Raw genomic sequence first — 17900 nt, 5'->3', positions numbered from 1 at the left:
TTTGAAATGAATGAAATCTGTTTTATAAATGGAGAACCCAGAGCCAGAAATTGCATCTGGAAGGTGCACTAGCAGTAGGGCTGACTTCAGAATCTTTTCTTTCAGTCTGTACTCTAAGTTGTTCCTACAGTTAAGGGGAGGATGTTAAGGGTTCTGGTTCTAAAACAGTCACTTGATTTTTAAATTTAACTGACTTTATTTATTAACAAATTTTATTTATAAAGAGCTATAATCAGTGAAGAGGGGAACAGAGAGTTACAAAACCATTCATTTCTTTTCCAAAAGCCATTTTCCTTTCAGGACTTACATAATTTATTGTATATTTGTGTTCCTTATCTTAGAAAGACTGGTTTCACTGAGAGGCATCCGTTGTTTTTCTAGGGAAGGATCTATCATCTCGGAGCAAAACAGATCTTGATTGCATTTTTGGGAAAAGACAGAGTAAGAAGACTTCCAAGGTATTAAGCCACGTACAGCTGATAGGTTCTAACGCTGCTTGATTTTTAACTGTGTATAAGACTACTTTATTACTAACAGTGCTTTCCAGACAGAGTTACCAGAAAAAAAACAAGACTGCTTTTAAAGGCTTCATACAAAGGCTACATGCAGTTTCTTTTAATAATAAGAGCTGGTAGATAATAAGTTTTATAAGGAATTTAAAAAGGTTATATGTTATCTTTTCCCCCACGCCCCCTATGTGAGGCATAAATTAAATTTGGGGAAGAATACTTACTGCTGGTATATACATGGGGGAAAATACTTCTCTCGTCGCCAAGAGCGTGGGAAGTCGCTTGCAGGGATTGTGTGTGTGTGGCTTAGACTCGTTCTACTTGGAATGTAGCGAGGAGGAGGAGCATCACATGCGTCCTCAAGTACCAGCCTACTCCACTTTAAAAGCTTTCTGAGGGAACCAGCAGTTAGCGTAATGGCTATGTCGCTGGATTCCCACGTAGTCGACTGCGGTTCGCGTCCCGGACCCGGTGGCTTAAAACTCACGCCGGGCGCGTGTGTGTGCATGCCCAAGATCCCGAGAGGAGAATGGAGGAGAAGGGATTGCGGCATGACCATCCCCCCTGGGGGGTGATTTCTCGCTTTCTGTCTCTCTATCTCTCTCTGTCTGGCGAGCGCACGTGCCCTATAGCAAAAAACTCTCCCCCCCCCCAAAAAAAAGCTTTCTGAGACGGTGCTAGATCGGCACCATCTGGTAGGGATTTAGATGGAGTATTTCAGTAACTCCGTCGTGCACTATTGTTTGTTTTGCAACTAGAAGGTAAGAATGGAGTGATTAAACTACACCCTGAATGGGATGAACCAATAGTTCATAATCCTAATAATTAAATTGGAGGTATATTATTACATAGAATTTTTGTGCCATTTCCAAGTGTAGGAGACAGCCCTGGATGTAATTTGGATGTCAAAATATTAGAAATTTTGAAATAGGGATTTTTGGAGATAATGGGTAAACTAAGATTGGTATTGTCTAAGAGAATCTGGGATATATAGCTGCTACAGCTGTTACTCAGCTAATCTGGTATGCCGTACTTATATTCCTTTATTGGTTCCTAGCCAAGGTTCTTGGTGCCTGTAAAACAAAATAAGACATATTTTATTTATGGCATTTTCCCGCACTGACGGAAATCTGTTTTTCCAAGGTGATAGTTACTTGGTGGTATTTTTAGAGCCTCCAGAATTACCAGTGATGAGAAGTTTTTGTATGACAATTTCCTCTGTAGGTCGGGACTAAATTCCTAGGTCTTTTGCACTTTTCTGCCTCTGCATCTTAGCCGAGTGAGGATGGAGGAATGGAGAAAGGAAAGGAGACCTGGCTCCCAGGTTTGCGGAAGGGTGGTACCGGACAGTCCGTGATGAGTCACATTGAAGGCCCTCAGGGAGGAGGTGTCCTGACATCAGGCCATCTCTGATGTTCGAATGTTCCTTCACAGGAGGCTGTTAGGAAGAGCTGAGGTCATCAGAGTAGCCTGCTTCTAGTCACACCTCTGTCCTTGGTTTTCATGTGACCTGGATTAGGCCACTCTCCCTTCACTGAGGATGTTGCATCTAGCTTATCTCAACCTTCCTTAAATGCTCTCCTCTGACTGTCCTCAGTCATTTCAGTATCCTTGAGAAGAGCCTGATTTTACAATCCCTTCTCCTCCCATACTCTTATCACCTCCACTCTGCCCCATTAGCTCCCACCCATGGTCACAACCTGTCCCTTTCTGTCAGCCCCAGTTTCAACCTGCACCCTCCTGTTTCCTGTCAGGGGTCTTACATTCCCATGGCACTGGTTTCCCCAATTCTTTACATTCTCTAATAACTTGATCCCCCTTTTCTCCCTGCTGCCAATTTGACCTCCCCTAACCCTCTTCTCTAGCACCCTCTGAAGTCTTACTGTTGAGCAGGTCAGGGGAAGAAATAGTATTTGTGGGCTTTTGGTAGAACTTTGAAAGAATTTGTGTGGTGAGCAAAGAACTTTTTGTCATAGGGTTTCTAATCCTCTGGCAGAATGTATTTGAGGACCTACTGGAGGAGCTTCAAAAAAATTCATGGGACGTGTATATTATAAAACAGCTATGCGTGGGTCTCAAGAATTTTTGTATTAATATAAACTCATACTCGAGTCCCGTTTTCCCACAAACTTTTGAAGTCCCCTCATATTGGTGTTAGGTGCTATGAGATACTTCAACATTGATCAGTGCTACTTGACTTTTTAGTAGTGTAGTCATTCATAATTATGTTAGGGTGAGAAGTTTATTTGTGATTGAGGAGCTTCTGCAGCAGTTTCCTAGTGCTCACCCAGGGAAGATGGGTTTTGGTCTAGCTGGTATAAAGACCATCAGCCTTGAAATGATGCTGTTTTGGGTAAGATCTCTGTGTAGTCATCTCTTACCTCTGGTTTAATGCTCTCTTCTTGTGATTTGGACTCTTAACTGCTGGTGAGTTGATTTCTGCTGTTGGCTGCTCTTTTTTTAGAGAGAGATTTTTTTTATAGGGCATGTACAATCGCCAGAGAGACAAAAAGCAAGAAATCACTCCCCAGGAGGGATGATGGCCACATTGCAGTCTCTTCTCCTCCATTCTCCTTTCAGGATTTTGGGCATGCACACACACACGTGCCCCGTCCAGAACTCAAACCACATTCAACTACATGGTAGTCCAGCAACATAATCATTACGCCATCTGCTGGTGCCTGGATGCTGCTCTTATTCTACAGGCATACCTCTGCAGGCTGAGGTCATGGTTGCCCTGAGGTGCCTAGCCGTTACCACGCTAATGCCAGCTCTCACCCCAGACCAATTAATTCCAGTGTTTGCATAATGGTTCAAACGAAGAAGAAGAAATATTTTTCCACTAAAAATGAAAAGCCTCCTGGGAACCAGCAGTTAGCGTAATGGCTATGTCGCTGAACTCCCACGTAGTCGACCGCGGTTCGCGTCTCGGACCCGGTGGCTTAAATCTCACGCCGGGCGCGTGTGCGTGTGTGCCCAAGATCCCGAGAGGAGAATGGAGGAGAAGGGATTGCGGTGTGACCATCCCCCCTGGGGGGTGATTTCTCGCTTTCTGTCTCTATGTCTCTCTGTCTGTCTGGCGAGCGCACGCGCCCTATAGTGAAAACCTCTCCAAAAAAAAAAAAAATGAAAAGCCTCCTTAGCCAGTTCCAGTGGTTATTCTAATATATGGTAAAGGGTAGATTTGAGAGAGCTTCTGATTCAGTGTCATGAAGACTTCCAGGCCAGGTCTTCTTACATCTTACCGCATCTACACGTCCTCTGGGGAGCTTGCTTAACTGCAGGTTCCAGATCAAGGGGTACAGAGTGGGGCCTGAGTTTGCATTTCCGAAGCACTCCCAGGCAGTGCGATGCTGCTGGTCCACACAGTGCGCTGAGGAGGTAGGACCTTTGTGTGTTTTAGATTACTCACATACCGTATGTATACTGAAAACAGAATCTGTCTAATTACATTTAAGACACCAAATAAATCCTTCTGGAAAACAGTCACTTCTAACTTTATTTTTGACATACATGTGGATTTTCATGTATTAAGTTTGCTTTTGTTAAAGTACACCTGTACCTTACCTGAAGAAACTGTAGCTATGAAAGCTTACCATTTTACTTATAACAGCTCTATAGCTGAGAGCAAGAGGCCTTTGATCAGAATGTTTTGAAGTGCAACTTCTTCTGGCTCCTATTCTCAGTTCGAAGGAATATTGCTTTGTTTTCTTCCCTTGACCCCCATAGCAACATTGGTCTATTTTTATATTTGGCATTGAAAAGACCAAAGTGCTACTGGAGTCAAATACCTTAAGAGCCTTAGAAACCATGCATGGTGGTGCTACACATTAGGACATAATCTCTCTGGGTGCTCTGCATAAGGTGCTGACACTGCCCTGTCTTTGGTATCTGGAGTTACACAACCTTGTCATTGACCACATTTCTGACTTGGGCAACATCATCTCTTTCATATGAAGCCAAGCCTGATTTTATTTTCTGCAACCCCTGACTATCAACATAAGAACTACCACTTTATTAAACATCTACATGTCAAACACTGTGCTAGACATATATGATGTCAGTGTGTTTTATCTTCATAACAATCCTATGAAGTTGGCATTAGTATCCTCTTTTTACCAGTGAAGAAACTGAGGCTCAGGAAGTATTGTTGCAAAACTCCAAAATGTCACAAATAAGACTTAAATAATGTGGGTCCTTCCAAGTCTGTAATCAACATTCTTTCCCGTATACCACACTACTGCCAATATTAGTAAAGGTTTTTTTGCATTAAAAGTGTACTATGTTGGGGTCAGCAGGTGGTATGGTGGTTAAGATAATGGACTTTCACATGGCTGACCACAGTTCAAGTCTCCAGCCTGGAAGCCTGCTCTCTCTTTTCCCCTCTCTCTTTCTCTCTCTTTGTGTCTCTCTCTGCTGAGTGCATATGCCCTACAACAAGTTTTAAAAAATGATAATAAAATTAATAATTCTTTTTAAAAAATTATTTATTTCCATTTGTTATTATTATTTTTAAATTTGATCAGACAGACAGATTGAGAGAAACAGAAAGTGAGTAAGCTAGTCACCAGGTTCAGGACTCAAACTATGGTCAGCCATATGGGAATACAGTGCCTTTAACCACCGTGCTACTTGCTGGCCCCAAATTAATAATTCCTAAAAACATAAATCAGCTATCTTTAACTAATTTAGTTATGCTTTAGCAATTTCCTTGAGCTTTTGTCAAAGACACCTATAGTTAATGCTGTGTCATAACTTTGTGGGAAAATGAGTTATTATTGTTTACACTCTGTAGAAAATAGTGGTTTATATGTCAAAACCTGACTTCAGTCAGAGGTAAATTGATACTAGTTCAGAAGCATGTGACTAGATACCTGGGCCAGCCATGGAAAGAATATCAGTTTCTTCTTGGAACTGGTGGCTGAACTAACAAAGAGCTACCTTGAGTTTCTATATCTGTAATACATAGATACTGTATTAGTTGTGTATTTTCTGCTCTTTCCAATGAATTGATTATCTGAATATATTTATATCCAAAAACCATCTGCAGTCCTTGACTAATTGTGATGAGAGGTTTTTTTTGTTTTTGTTTGTTTGTTTTTTTAACTTTGCTTTTGAAATAATTATCAATTCACAGCAAGTTGCAAAGGTTGTACAGGGAGGTTCCTTTTACCCTTCACCCAGTTTTCCTCATTGATTACCTCTTATGTAATTCAGTACAAGGCAAGGCCAGGAAGCTAGCACTGGTGCATTCTGTTTATAGACCTGCGCCGCTTTATCACTTTGTGAATTCTGTAACCACCACCTCGATTAAGATACCAGACTCTTCTGTCACCACAGTTGTAGGTGCACCCCCACCACAGTGTGGGGTGCCCCCCCCCCCCCCAATATCGTTCCTATACCCTAGCAGAATTATCTGATTGGGAATAGACTAGCATGTCTACAGACCATTCAATCTTTTACAGTTTGATGCTGAATCTGCTCAGATTGGCAGCGGTCCATACCCAGGTGTTAAGGGCTGATTGGCATTCCCATGACCCAACCATCTATGCTTATCCATGCTAAAATTGATAACTTATGAGTCTTTAGAACACTCCTTGTAGACATTGGATAGTGTGATACCTTTTAAGGCCCAAGCCTTAACAAAGTCATTTACTTCAGTGATTTCTGAAGTATATCAAACCATGAAGTGATATAGAAATATCAAGTGTATCATCATTATGTGACAAATTTGTTGTTTGTCACATGTCTGTGGGCAGTATCTCAGGATGTACTCATTACAGTGAGGCTGGTAACCTTTAACTGCATGCAGAATTTCTGTGTGGGCCCACGTACATGTACAGATGAATATAAGTCCAGAGCATTCGTCTTTGAAGGAATCCTTGATCCAAAAGGATACTTTAAAATCTAGGACTCTGCATTTGGGGGAAAAAAAAAAAAAAAGAAAAAAATAAGACCAAAAAACTTTTCTACATTCCCCCCATGTCTCTTTTCTGCTCCCCCCATACTTGAAATGTCAATTTTTTTGTGATAATCATAGGGGTGCATTTTATACTGTGTAGTGGAACAAACTGCCAAGCAAGAATCTGATCTCTTATTTTAAATATAACATATAGAAATAAAAAGAAAGGTCCAGCAGAATGAAACAACAAGCCAAGCTAAACATAAGATGTCTAGGACGTGTTTATGAAATTTAAAGCACACTTTCTATCCCCCCTCTGATGAAGAAATTGATCCACTGGATTTCACATGTGATCTTTTTTTTTTTTTTTTGAGAGAGGTTTTTTACCATAGGGCGTGTGCGCTCGCCAGACAGACAGAGAGAGAGAGAGAGAGACAGAAAGCAAGAAATCCCCAGGGGGGATGGCCACGCCGCAATCCCCTCTCCTCCATTCTCCTCTCGGGATCTTGGGCATGCACGCACATGCGCCTGGCGTGAGTTTTAAGCTGCCGGGTCCGGGACTCGAACCGCGATTGACTGTGGGAGTCCAGCGACATAGCCATTACACTAACTGCTGGTCCCACATGTGACCTTTTTCACCTGTCACATATGCTGGACAGTAAACTTAAGGAGACTAGACTTGCATGTGATTGGCTCAGTCAGTGCTTGGCACATGGTAAGGATTCAGTCAATTAAAATCTCATTGTACTTCTTCTTTATGTTATTATTTCAAAAGAAATCATTGCTACCCTTTTTTTTTTGAAAGAGTTTTATTTGCTATAAGTGATGTGTGCCCACTGGGGAGAGAGAGACAGAGACAGAGACAGAAAGCAAGAAATCACCCCCCAGGGGGATGGCCACGTGGCAATCCCTTTTCCTCCAGGTATCTTGGGTATGCACATGCACCTGGTGTGAATTTTGAGCTGCTGGGTCCTGGATTCAAACCATGGTCGACGACATGGGAGTCCAGCAATATAACTATTATGCCATCTGCTCATCCCACTATCCATTTTTAAAATCATGGTTTTGTAGGGGCTGGCGGTAGAACTCAATGCTCTGTTGAGGCTGACATATGGGAAGGTTCAAGATCTAACTAAATGTGAGAATGGACTGCAGCATAAGGATTCTGTTGAGAATGGTGTCTGTCTCTCTCTTGCTTGTCTCTTTTGTTTTTTAAGAGAGATTTTCGCTTTAGGGTGCATGCTCTCACTGGAGAGACAGAGAGAGACAGAAAGTGAGAAATCACCTCCCAGGGGTAGAGGGAGGAAACACCACAATCCCTTCTCCATTCTCCTCTCAGGATTTTGGGCACACACACACATACCTGGTGTGAGTTTTAAACCACCGGGTCTGGGACTCGAACTGTGGTCAGGTATGTGGAAGTCCAGTGCTGTAATCATTACGTCATCTGCTGGTCCTATTCTTGTCTGTTTTGCTCATAAAATAAAAAACTTTTTTAAAAAGTGAAAGGCCAGCAAGTGGCATGGAGGGTAAGGCAGCTGGATCTTATATGACCAACAATGCAGTTCAAATCCTGGCCCCAGTGGCTGAAAATAAAGGTAGGCACATGTGTATGCATGCCCCAAATCCTGAGAGGAGAAGGGAGGAGAGGGGATTGCCCTGTGGCCAACTCTCCTAGGAGGTTATTTCTTACCTTCTTTCTTTCTGGTGGTCACATACACTCTGTAGCAAACTAAAAATCAAGAACACAAACAAAAGCGTAATTAACTGGAGGCTAGCCCGTGGTGTGGTAGTTAAGACATAACGTGATGGTTAAAGGTGACTGGATCCACATGGCTGACTGTGCGGTTTGAGGCTTGAAAAGCATTCCAAGTACATATGCGTGAGTGCCCCAAGTTTTGAGAGGAGAATGGAGAAGGGTTGTGGCGTGCCCATCTCCTCTGGGAGTGCTTTGTCTCTCTCTTTGGCATGGTGTACCTCTAGCCTCAGCCAGCCCTAGAATGTGGGCACAAGCACGTCCAGCTTTCTCAGGGAGGTCTTTAGACACGAACCTGGAACCTTTTCATGTGGGTCAGAATCAGTATTGGGTTTTACTGGCCTCCCACAGGGGGTTCTTGAGAAAGGATTATTGAATAAATGTGTATGCCATTTTATGATTTACAAAACCAATCCAGGGGGAACCAGCAGTTAGTGTAATGGCTATGTCGCTGGACTCCCACGTAGTCGACTGCGGTTCACGTCCCGGACCCGATGGCTTAAAACTCACGCCGGGCACGTGTGCGTGCGTGCCCAAGATCCTGGGAGGAGAATGGAGGAGAAGGGATTGTGGTGTGACCATCCCCTCTGGGGGGTGATTTCTCGCTTTCTGTCTCTATGTCTCTCTGTCTGGCGCCGAATAGCTAAAACCTCTCCAAAAAAAAAAACCATTCCAGGGACCAGCAGTTAGCGTAATGGCTATGTCGCTGGACTCCCACGTAGTCGACTGCGGTTCACGTCCCGGACCCGATGGCTTAAAACTCACGCCGGGCACGTGTGCGTGCGTGCCCAAGATCCTGGGAGGAGAATGGAGGAGAAGGGATTGTGGTGTGACCATCCCCTCTGGGGGGTGATTTCTCGCTTTCGGTCTCTATGTCTCTCTCTGTCTTTCTGGCAAGCATATGCACCCTGTAGCAAAAACCTCTCCAAAAGAAAAAAAAATCCAATCCCAGATATGGGTTTTCAGACATTGCTTTTCACTCTAAAATGGGTTTTCAAAGCTTTGACTATTCTTTTTTTTTTTTTTAAGAATTATTTAATTCTTATTATTGTTTGCTATAGGGCATGTACACCTACCAGAGAGAGAGGGAAAGTGAGAAAGGAAGCCGCCAGGTCCAGGATTCAAACTGCCGTCAGGCAAGTGGGAGTCCAGCTCTTTAATCACTATGCCACCTGCTGTCCCGTTTTTCTCTTTTAAAAAATAGCAACTGTTTATTGGATGAACATAAGAACATATACAGGTATGGTTCTTATAGAGAAATGTATTTTTCTTTACTATTAGTGTCACACAAAACATTTACTGCTTTCTTGAAAAAGTGTGGCATATAAGAACATTTCTGTTTAGTGACTTGGGATTTTTCCTTCTTTCAAGCTGTCTTATCTCTGTGGACACATGAGCACAGTCCAAATCAATAACATGGAGGCAACTGTGTTGTGAGGGGAGAGGCCCTAAAAACTACACCAAGTAAAACTTGAGAGAAAGGGTTGGAAGGATCCACACACACAAATATTACAACTGGAAAAGCAAAAATTAAAAATTCAGGGAGAGCAGAGGGACATAACTTCTTTTTTTTTTTTAAGAATTATTTTATTTAACTTTATTTATTATTATCATTATCATTTTTCAGTTTGATCAGAGAGAGACAGAGAGGAAGTGAGAAAGCAAGCCACCAGGTCTGAGACTTAAACCGTGGTCGGCCATGTGGGAGTCCAGCGCCTTTAACCACCATGCCACTTGCCGGCGCCAGGACATAACTTCTTAAGAGACACCTAAAAAAGTTTGCCTTAGGGCTCAAAATTCTCATTTTGTTTTTCTTTTATTTAAAGATTTTTACCATAGGGTGCATGCACTTGCCAGAGAGAAACAAGAGACAGAGAGAGGGAAAGTGAAAAATGACCTACTAGGGGATGGCCACACCGCAGTCCCTTCTCCAGTCTCCTTTCAGGATTTTGGGCACATACACACACACACCCATCATGATTTTCAAGTCGCCCGGGTCATTTTGTTTTTCTAAAAAAAGAATTTTGTTTTTCAAAACTGGTTTCTGGCACAGACCCCTCATTTAGTTTTCCTAAATAAACTTCTGTGACAGGCTTCTGGCAGAACAAGTAGAATGTTAGCACAGACCCCACCATAGAAACAAAATAACTAGAACTGGAAAGTGCCTCCGAGATCAGATACTCCTGCTGTATCCTTTTATGAAAGAGAAGCCCGAGATCCAGTGAAGTGAGATGGCTTTCTAAGGGGAAGAGATTGGTGGCAGAGGAGTGGAACCCTGAGCTCCAAACACCAAGACTAGCCTTTTCTAGCATCCCATGCACATTACATAAATGGCATGCTGTCACAGGGAACTTGGAGAGATTCCATTCATTCCTCCCCTCTCAGTTACGATACCAGGCATGCTGCTGGAGATGAGCTTGTGCAGGAGAACACAGTCTGATAGTGGAAAGGGTGCTGCCCTATCTCCAACAACTTGAGGTATAAAACCAATTGTGGTTTGCCCAGGCCTTCCCCTGTCTGTTCTGACACCCCAAGAGCTATGCAGTTTGACTGAGATGATGTGTCAGGTGATCCATGGTGGATAGAAGGGGTTTTCTGGCTATAGGTGACTGCTGACAGTAAAATTTAATGAGACATCTCAATTTTTAAAATTTTAATCATTTATTTTTTTTTATCATTATCATTATTATTATTATTTAGAGGGATTTTTGTTATAGGGCATGTGAGCTTGCCAGAGAGACCGAAAGCAAGAAACCACTCCCTGCGGGGATGTCCATGGGGCAGTCCCTTCCCCTCCATTCTCCTCTCAGGATTTTGGTCGTACACACATGCACATGCGTCTGGCATGAATTTTAAGCCACTGGGTCTGGGACTTTAATCGTGATCAACTACATGGGAGTCCAGTAACATAACCATTATGCTATCTCCTGGTCCTGAGACTTCTCAGTTTATTAAAAGTATTTCCAATAGAGAATTCAGAACTTTTTAAATTAACAGCCCAAAAAATACTAGAACCCAAGTGCCAGGCTCATGGGAGCCTGCAGCAAAACTGCTAAGGCGTCGTACCACTCGCCTTCCCACTGGGTGTGTCAGCGCACTGGCTGTTTCCCGTTGCTGTGGAGGCTAATGCATTCACCTTGCCTCAGGAGCTCTACTCTAACTTTGTCAGTGTTAGGTATTTCCTCAAACCTCAGAGGCTACAAAGAGGCACCAGTTCTGCGCCTAATCCCAGTATTCCGAACAATGAGATCATCTCAGATGACCAGTTAACTCAGAAAACTTTTTTAATTGTCAAAAGGTGTATGTGATTGCTAGAGACAGAGGGGGAGAGGGAAAAAACATGCCCCAGTAGGTTGTGGTTGTACCACAATCCCTTCAGTTTTCTGTCTTACAAGGATTTGGGACATGCACGCCTATGCACCCAATGTTTTTTCAGGCCACAGGGGCCAAGATTCAAATTGATCACAGTCAGCCATTTGGGATCTGGTACTTTGACCACTAGACTATTGGACCAGCCAGGAAACTTTTTTTAAGATTAATTTTGTTATTATTATTATTACTTTTTAATTTTGCTCTATGGCACATATGCTTAAAAGAGAGAGAGGGAAAGGGGGAGAGAGAGAGAGAGAAACCAAGCTGCCAGGTCTGGGACTTGAACTGTGGTTGACCATGTGAGAGTTCAGTGCAAGAACCATGCCAACTGCTGCCTCCCACCCCCCCCCAAAAAAAACTTTTAGTAAGCTGTCCTGTGTGAGAATGGCTAGTTGTACATTTTTAATTTCCAACTTCTTTCTTTCCCCATTATCTTTGTATAGTATTAATTAGAAGATAGCAACTCTGTCTTGGAGTGCACCTAAATTGGAGATGTATGCAGTTTCTACAGAGACAAAGAAATGATCGAATATATTGAACTGAAATTGCTAGAGTCCCTCGAGACCTGAAACTGGTACCCGTGCCGGCCACAGCCTGCCAGGAATTGTGTACTTGATCGTGCATGCACACGTGTGTGTTCTCACTTGGTTTGTAAGTTGAAGTTGGAGGCGCTGAAAAATAAATTCCATTAGTTCCTATCTGGTTGAACTTCCTGATACTCCTATTTTTTTCCCCTCTCATTGCCCCCCCTCCTTCCCAGTTTCCTTCCTCTATCCAGCTTGTTTCCTGATTCAGCCTTATCACCAGAAAAAATACTCCTAAACCAGATCGAGGACTGAGGACATGTTACTAACATTCTCATTTTGTTTCTCTACACAGCACACTTCTGGCACTGGCTCCTGGCCAAATACTTGTTGGTTTCCTCACCTTTATACCGTGGTGGCATTAGAAACCTTGCGAGCATTTCTTATGCCCTCCCAGGATGCCCAGTTAATGATCACTTCATTCTTCTGATGCCTTTTGCTTTTTGAACCAAAACATCACTTCTTCCTAGTTTGTATTTCTTTCCTGTCTGTTATCAAATCCCCTTTCTTTTCCCTTTCTTGTTGACTATCTAGTCTGAAAACTACTTCCAAACAAGTCCCTTCTTTTCTGTTTGGCTGAATTTATGGACCACTCTTTCTTCTGGTTGGCTGCTCCTCATGGGGCGGATCATTGTGAAAAGAGTCTTTTAAAAGTGGTTTTATTACTTTGTACTTGATATATCTTGAATTGAAGGCTATTTCTCTTTTCGTTTATTTCCATGCTCATAACCCAAATTCATGAGTGAGGGTCAGGTTTGTAGATGGCTTATAGGCAGTCATTCTCCTCCTGCTTGCGACCTCTGTCAGATCTGGACAGCTTTCCCGGCATAGTAGTTGCTAAAGTATTCTAATGAGGAACCATTTACTTAGAGATACATTTAAACCCACGAGCAAGCCAAATAATATACTCGAGTTCTCAAATTAATTGTTTTGAGCAACAATGGCTTAGTAACTCCTACTGTCTTTTTGGCCATTGATGACAGAATCAAGATTCAAATAATCCTACCAAGCTAGGCCATCTGGTGAAAAATTTTCACAACTTTAAGGTAAAATCTCATGGAGATGGGTAAAGTCTCCTTAATCCTGGAAAGATCTAATTTGATAGCAGTTAGGTGAAAATTAAATTAGAAGGTAGGACATGCAACCTGACCACAGGTTTAACCTGAGCCAAAGTATGTAGCGTGGCACCTGTCCCCCTGCAGGCGGGGCCGACTGGGAAGGGTCACATCTACGTGCAGAAAGTAGCAGGCATTTTGAGTGTTTTCTGCACGTCAGTGTCTGAACTGTTCTCTTCAGGCCCAGGCACCATATTTTAAAGGGGTACATTCTGAGAATGGCATATGAGGACAAAAGTATCTGGAAAGCATGTTATGCACAGGAACCAGTGAAAGGATTGAGTGCGTTTAGCAGATGAGTAGTTAGGAAAAAGGAAGAGCTAGGACTGGTGGATGAAATTCTTGGAAAGGTTGCATCTCAGAAAAAGGAAGCAGCCTCGGACTGGCAAAGCTGCTATCTCTAGGATGTGCCTCGTGGTTAGTTTCCTGTAGGAATATTTGAGCTACTTAAGACTCTGAACTAAATGCACATAAGCGTTCCAGTCCTAACCTTCTCTGATTCTGCAAGAAAGAGAACACACGAAACGATCCTATTGAAATGGTGCTGGTATGCTCAAACCTTAACTCAAAGTTGTGTGTGTGTGTGTTTAAGAATTATTTTATTAACTTTATATATTTATTAATTTTAATTTGACCAGAGAGGGACAGAGCATGAGAGAGAGAGAAAGTGAGAACACAAGCTATCAGGTCCGGGACACGAACCACGGTCGGCCATGTGGGTGTCCAGTGCCCCTAGCCACCACACCACCTGCCGGCCCCTTGTTTTTTTTTAAAGACAAGTCCTCTTTTTGTGATCCTTCTGCCTCCTCCTCCCAGCTGGGTCTCTGGGTGTGTGCCACCATGCCTGACTCTTTTTTTGTTTTGTATCAGGATGCATGTGCTTGCCAGCGAGAGACACAGAGAAAGAGAGAGAGAGAGAGAGAATTAGAAAGCATCCCCCCTTGGGGATGACTACACCACAGTCTCCTCTCATTTACTTAGGGTCCTAATTCGTCAGGATTTGGGGCAGCTACGCACAGATGCCTGGTGTGTTTTTTCCAAACCATCAGTCTCGGGACTTAAACCATACTGTCGGCCTCATGAGATCCAGCTGTCCCAATCACCATACTACCCCGCTGACCCTAACCTGGCTCTGTTGTTTAGACAGGTCTCACTGTGTCCTCCAGGCTAACCTTGGGCTCACAGTCCTCCTTCCTCAGCCTCCTGTGTCACTGCTATTATAGGCACATGCCACTTGCCATTTAGGATGGACCGGGAATAGAACTCAGGCCTCCCATGTAGTCCCAGCTTGCAGTTTCATAGCACTGCCTGCCACCGCAGCTGGCCCCTTGACTTGAAGGTTGACATTCTCTTAGATTACAAAGGAAAAAACATTACTCAGCTTCTTCTTGATTCTCATATATTTGGGCAACTTTGACTTTATCTTCATAGGTTCTTTATTCAAGAGATCAACGTGAAAGCTCCTTAGTGTGTTCAAAGAAGAAATCAAATCATCTGGAGGTTAAATAGCAAATCATTTGTCTTATCAGATTCAAGTTAAAAGTGTTATTAGAAATGTTGAATGTCAAGGAGCAACTAGCTGTCTTGGATGTTGCAATTTTGTCATAAATTCAGTTTTCTTATCTGTAAGATGAGAATTGAATTATGTGTTGTTGTAGTAGATCCTGTTTTCCAAAGATGGCTTCAGGAATACCTCCCACCCTCACGCTCTTCTAGATTTGCCCTTCCTACTTCCTTTTCCAGGGTGGGGTCCAGTCCCCCTCCCTTCCAGTTGGGCAGGGCTATTACTGCTTGTAGCCAGTAGACTCTAGTGGTAGGGTTATCTGTAAGATGAGAATTGAATTATGTGTTGTTGTAGTAGATCCTGTTTTCCAAAGATGGCTTCAGGAATACCTCCCACCCTCACGCTCTTCTAGATTTGCCCTTCCTACTTCCTTTTCCAGGGTGGGGTCCAGTCCCCCTCCCTTCCAGTTGGGCAGGGCTATTACTGCTTGTAGCCAGTAGACTCTAGTGGTAGGGATGCTTCTGTGCCAACACAGACAGGGGGCTGTTCATTCCTGGGAAGTGAGGAAAAGCCACAGGTCAGTAAGCTAGTCCTGAAGGGCAGATGTTCTCCGCATAGACTGGGCATAGGAGAGCAGACACATCATGGATGATGACTTATCCCAACTGATGAGGTCGATGATGATAGTAAATACGCTTTAGGACATGTGAAACAGGTCTGTGATCTCTTCTGACACAGCCAGATCTGCTGTAATCTTTGGTTTTTTTTGGAGGCAAGAAAGCTGGGTAGCACTTAAGTGTGAAATTGCCTAGCAAAGACCACCTACACAGTCCTATCTTGTTGAGTGTGCCCAGCAGGACACAAACATATTTAAGATGTGTTTGTTGTCTCCTGTATATATGAATATTCACACCTGGCCTCCTGTGATCTTCCAACCCCTGTTTTGTGCTTCTATACCTGTCAAAGGCACAGGGACAAGTAAAAAGCTTGGAGAACTCCAAGCCCGTGGGAAGCTGTCTGTCTGCAGTGATTTGGGTGTGTGAGTAGTGCTCGAGTTGGGTTACTCACTGGCCTTGTCTAATTCAGAGTGCTGGCGAATCATTCCCGTGAGTAAGAAGCATTACAGAGCGAGGTTTTCTATTGAGCACAGCTTTTGATAAAAGGAAGAAGAGCCAGATATTGACTTTTTGTTACCTATTCTATCAGTGGTCTGTTAATCAACAGAGGATAAATTATTGCTCTTCAGAAACAGGAAAGGATACCCCCTTGGCTTGAAGGCATTTGTACCTTTCCTTTATTTTTTTTTCTCTTTATTGGTAGAAGATCTTCTCTCCAGCCATTTGTTCCTTGGGGGTTTTGTTAAGGACTGAAGGGAAACTGAAGGAAGCTCTTTTGATTTATCTTCTATCCTTTCCTTTTGGTCAGTCCACAGGGCTAAAATAGCCGAGTTGGCTTTAATATGTCGCCATTAGAGACCAAACATTAGCTGAAATAAACCATCATGCCTCACAATGAAAAATGTCCCCTGATTGGCTAATTAATCAGTCAAAGGGGAATGACATGGCTCTTGGCTTGAGGGACTCGGCTAGAAAGAAACAAGCTGTTGATAAATGGTTTTCCAACAAATTCATATATCAAGGAAACTTAGTCATTTTTTAACTACAGTTTGTGTGACTGCAATTTTTTTCCCCAACTTTTTCTTTTCTGCTGCTCTTGCTGTTTAGGCTATGTTTTTGTGTTGATAGAAAAAGTGGATTTTAGTTATGAGGAAATAAATGCTTTCTACTTACGTCTGTTAGGCTGATTGGCTTTGACTGTTGAGTTTCTTCAATAGGTGAAAATCAGTTTTTCAAAAAAAAATTTATGAAATTACCTTTTCCTGACTTCCTTCAAAGTTGAAGTCCCCCAGTTCTGGCCTACCTTGTCTGAACTTAGATCCTGGCTCCATCAGTTACTACCATTGAACTGCCAAGCAAGTTACTTAACCTCTCTGTGCTTTAATTTCTTCATCTTTAAAACACAGACAGGAAGGACTGGTGTGAGGATTAAATGAGGTCACCTGTAAGACATTTGAAACAGTGACATGGAGTCTTCATTAAATGCTCATTTTGATTTTTTAATCAAATTATATTAGGTTGCTGCAAAAGCAGTTGTAGTTTGGGGCCAGCAGTTAGCATGATGGCTATGTTGCTGAACTCCCATGTAGCCGACCACAGTTCGAGTCCTGGACCTGGTGGCTTAAACTCACGCCAGGCTCGTGTGCATGCGTGCCCAAGATCCCAAGAGGAGAATGCAGGAGGTGGATGGCGTGGCCATCCGCCCTGGGGGGATGATTTCTCGCTTTCTGTCTCTCTGTCTCTGTCTGTCTGGTGAGCGCACGCACCCTATAGCAAAAACCTCTCAAAAAAAAAAAAAAAAAAGAAAACCAATTGTAGTTTCAGACCATGAGTTTTAACTCATTGTAACTAGGCTCAGACAGACACATCTTTATTTATCAAAATAGAAACCATTACAATCCACACATTTTTACTGATGAGAATTACGTTTTCTTTATTCCTGTAGCATAGAAATCTGTGCTTTGGGATTCGATGAACTCTTGGAAGGCATCTTCTGCATCCTGCTGGTTGTAGAAGTGTTTTCCCCCTGCGAAGAGCTGGCCAAGTGCTTGAAGAAGTGGTAGTCAGTTGGTGAGAGGTCGGGTGGATATGGCGGAGGAGGCAAAACCTTGTTCTTCAAATCGTCCAACTTTCGAAACATTAGTTGTGTGATGTGGGGTCGGGCGTTGTCGTGGAGAGTTAGGCCCTTTCTGTTGACCACTGCTGGCTGCAGGCATTGCAGATTTTGGTGCAGCTCATCGATTTGCTGATCACACTTCTCAGATAGAATGGTTTTTCTGGGATTCAGAAAGCTGTAGTGGATCAGACCCCACCAGTGATCACAACCTTTTTTTGATTCATGTTTGGCTTTGGGAAGTGGTTTGGAGCTTTTTCTTGTTCCAACCACTGAGCTGGTAGTCACTGATTATCATATAAAATCCACATTTGTCACACGTCACAATCTGATTGAGAAATGGTTCGTTGTTGTTCTGTAGAATAAGAGAAGATGACACTTAAATGATAATTTATGAAATTTTCAGCCAGCTCATGAGGCACTCACTT

At 42.9% G+C, this 17900-nt stretch overlaps 1 protein-coding gene across 1 annotated transcript in view; it reads left to right on the top strand.

Moving 5' to 3' along the window:
• Positions 1 to 17900, top strand: part of PINX1 (PIN2 (TERF1) interacting telomerase inhibitor 1) — a 118042-nt gene that overhangs the window by 29968 nt on the left and 70174 nt on the right. The window contains exon 6 of the mRNA XM_006161219.3: positions 382 to 458. Coding sequence (XP_006161281.1) covers positions 382 to 458 — 77 coding nt within the window. The remainder of the gene's footprint in view (positions 1 to 381; positions 459 to 17900) is intronic.

Source organism: Tupaia chinensis, unplaced genomic scaffold (genome assembly GCF_000334495.1).
Source record: "Tupaia chinensis unplaced genomic scaffold, TupChi_1.0 Scaffold138390_1, whole genome shotgun sequence".
In the NCBI taxonomy this organism is placed as follows: Eukaryota; Metazoa; Chordata; class Mammalia; order Scandentia; family Tupaiidae; genus Tupaia; species Tupaia belangeri.
The sequence above is the reverse complement of the archived record's forward strand: the minus strand, read 5'-3'. Positions and strand labels throughout refer to the sequence as shown.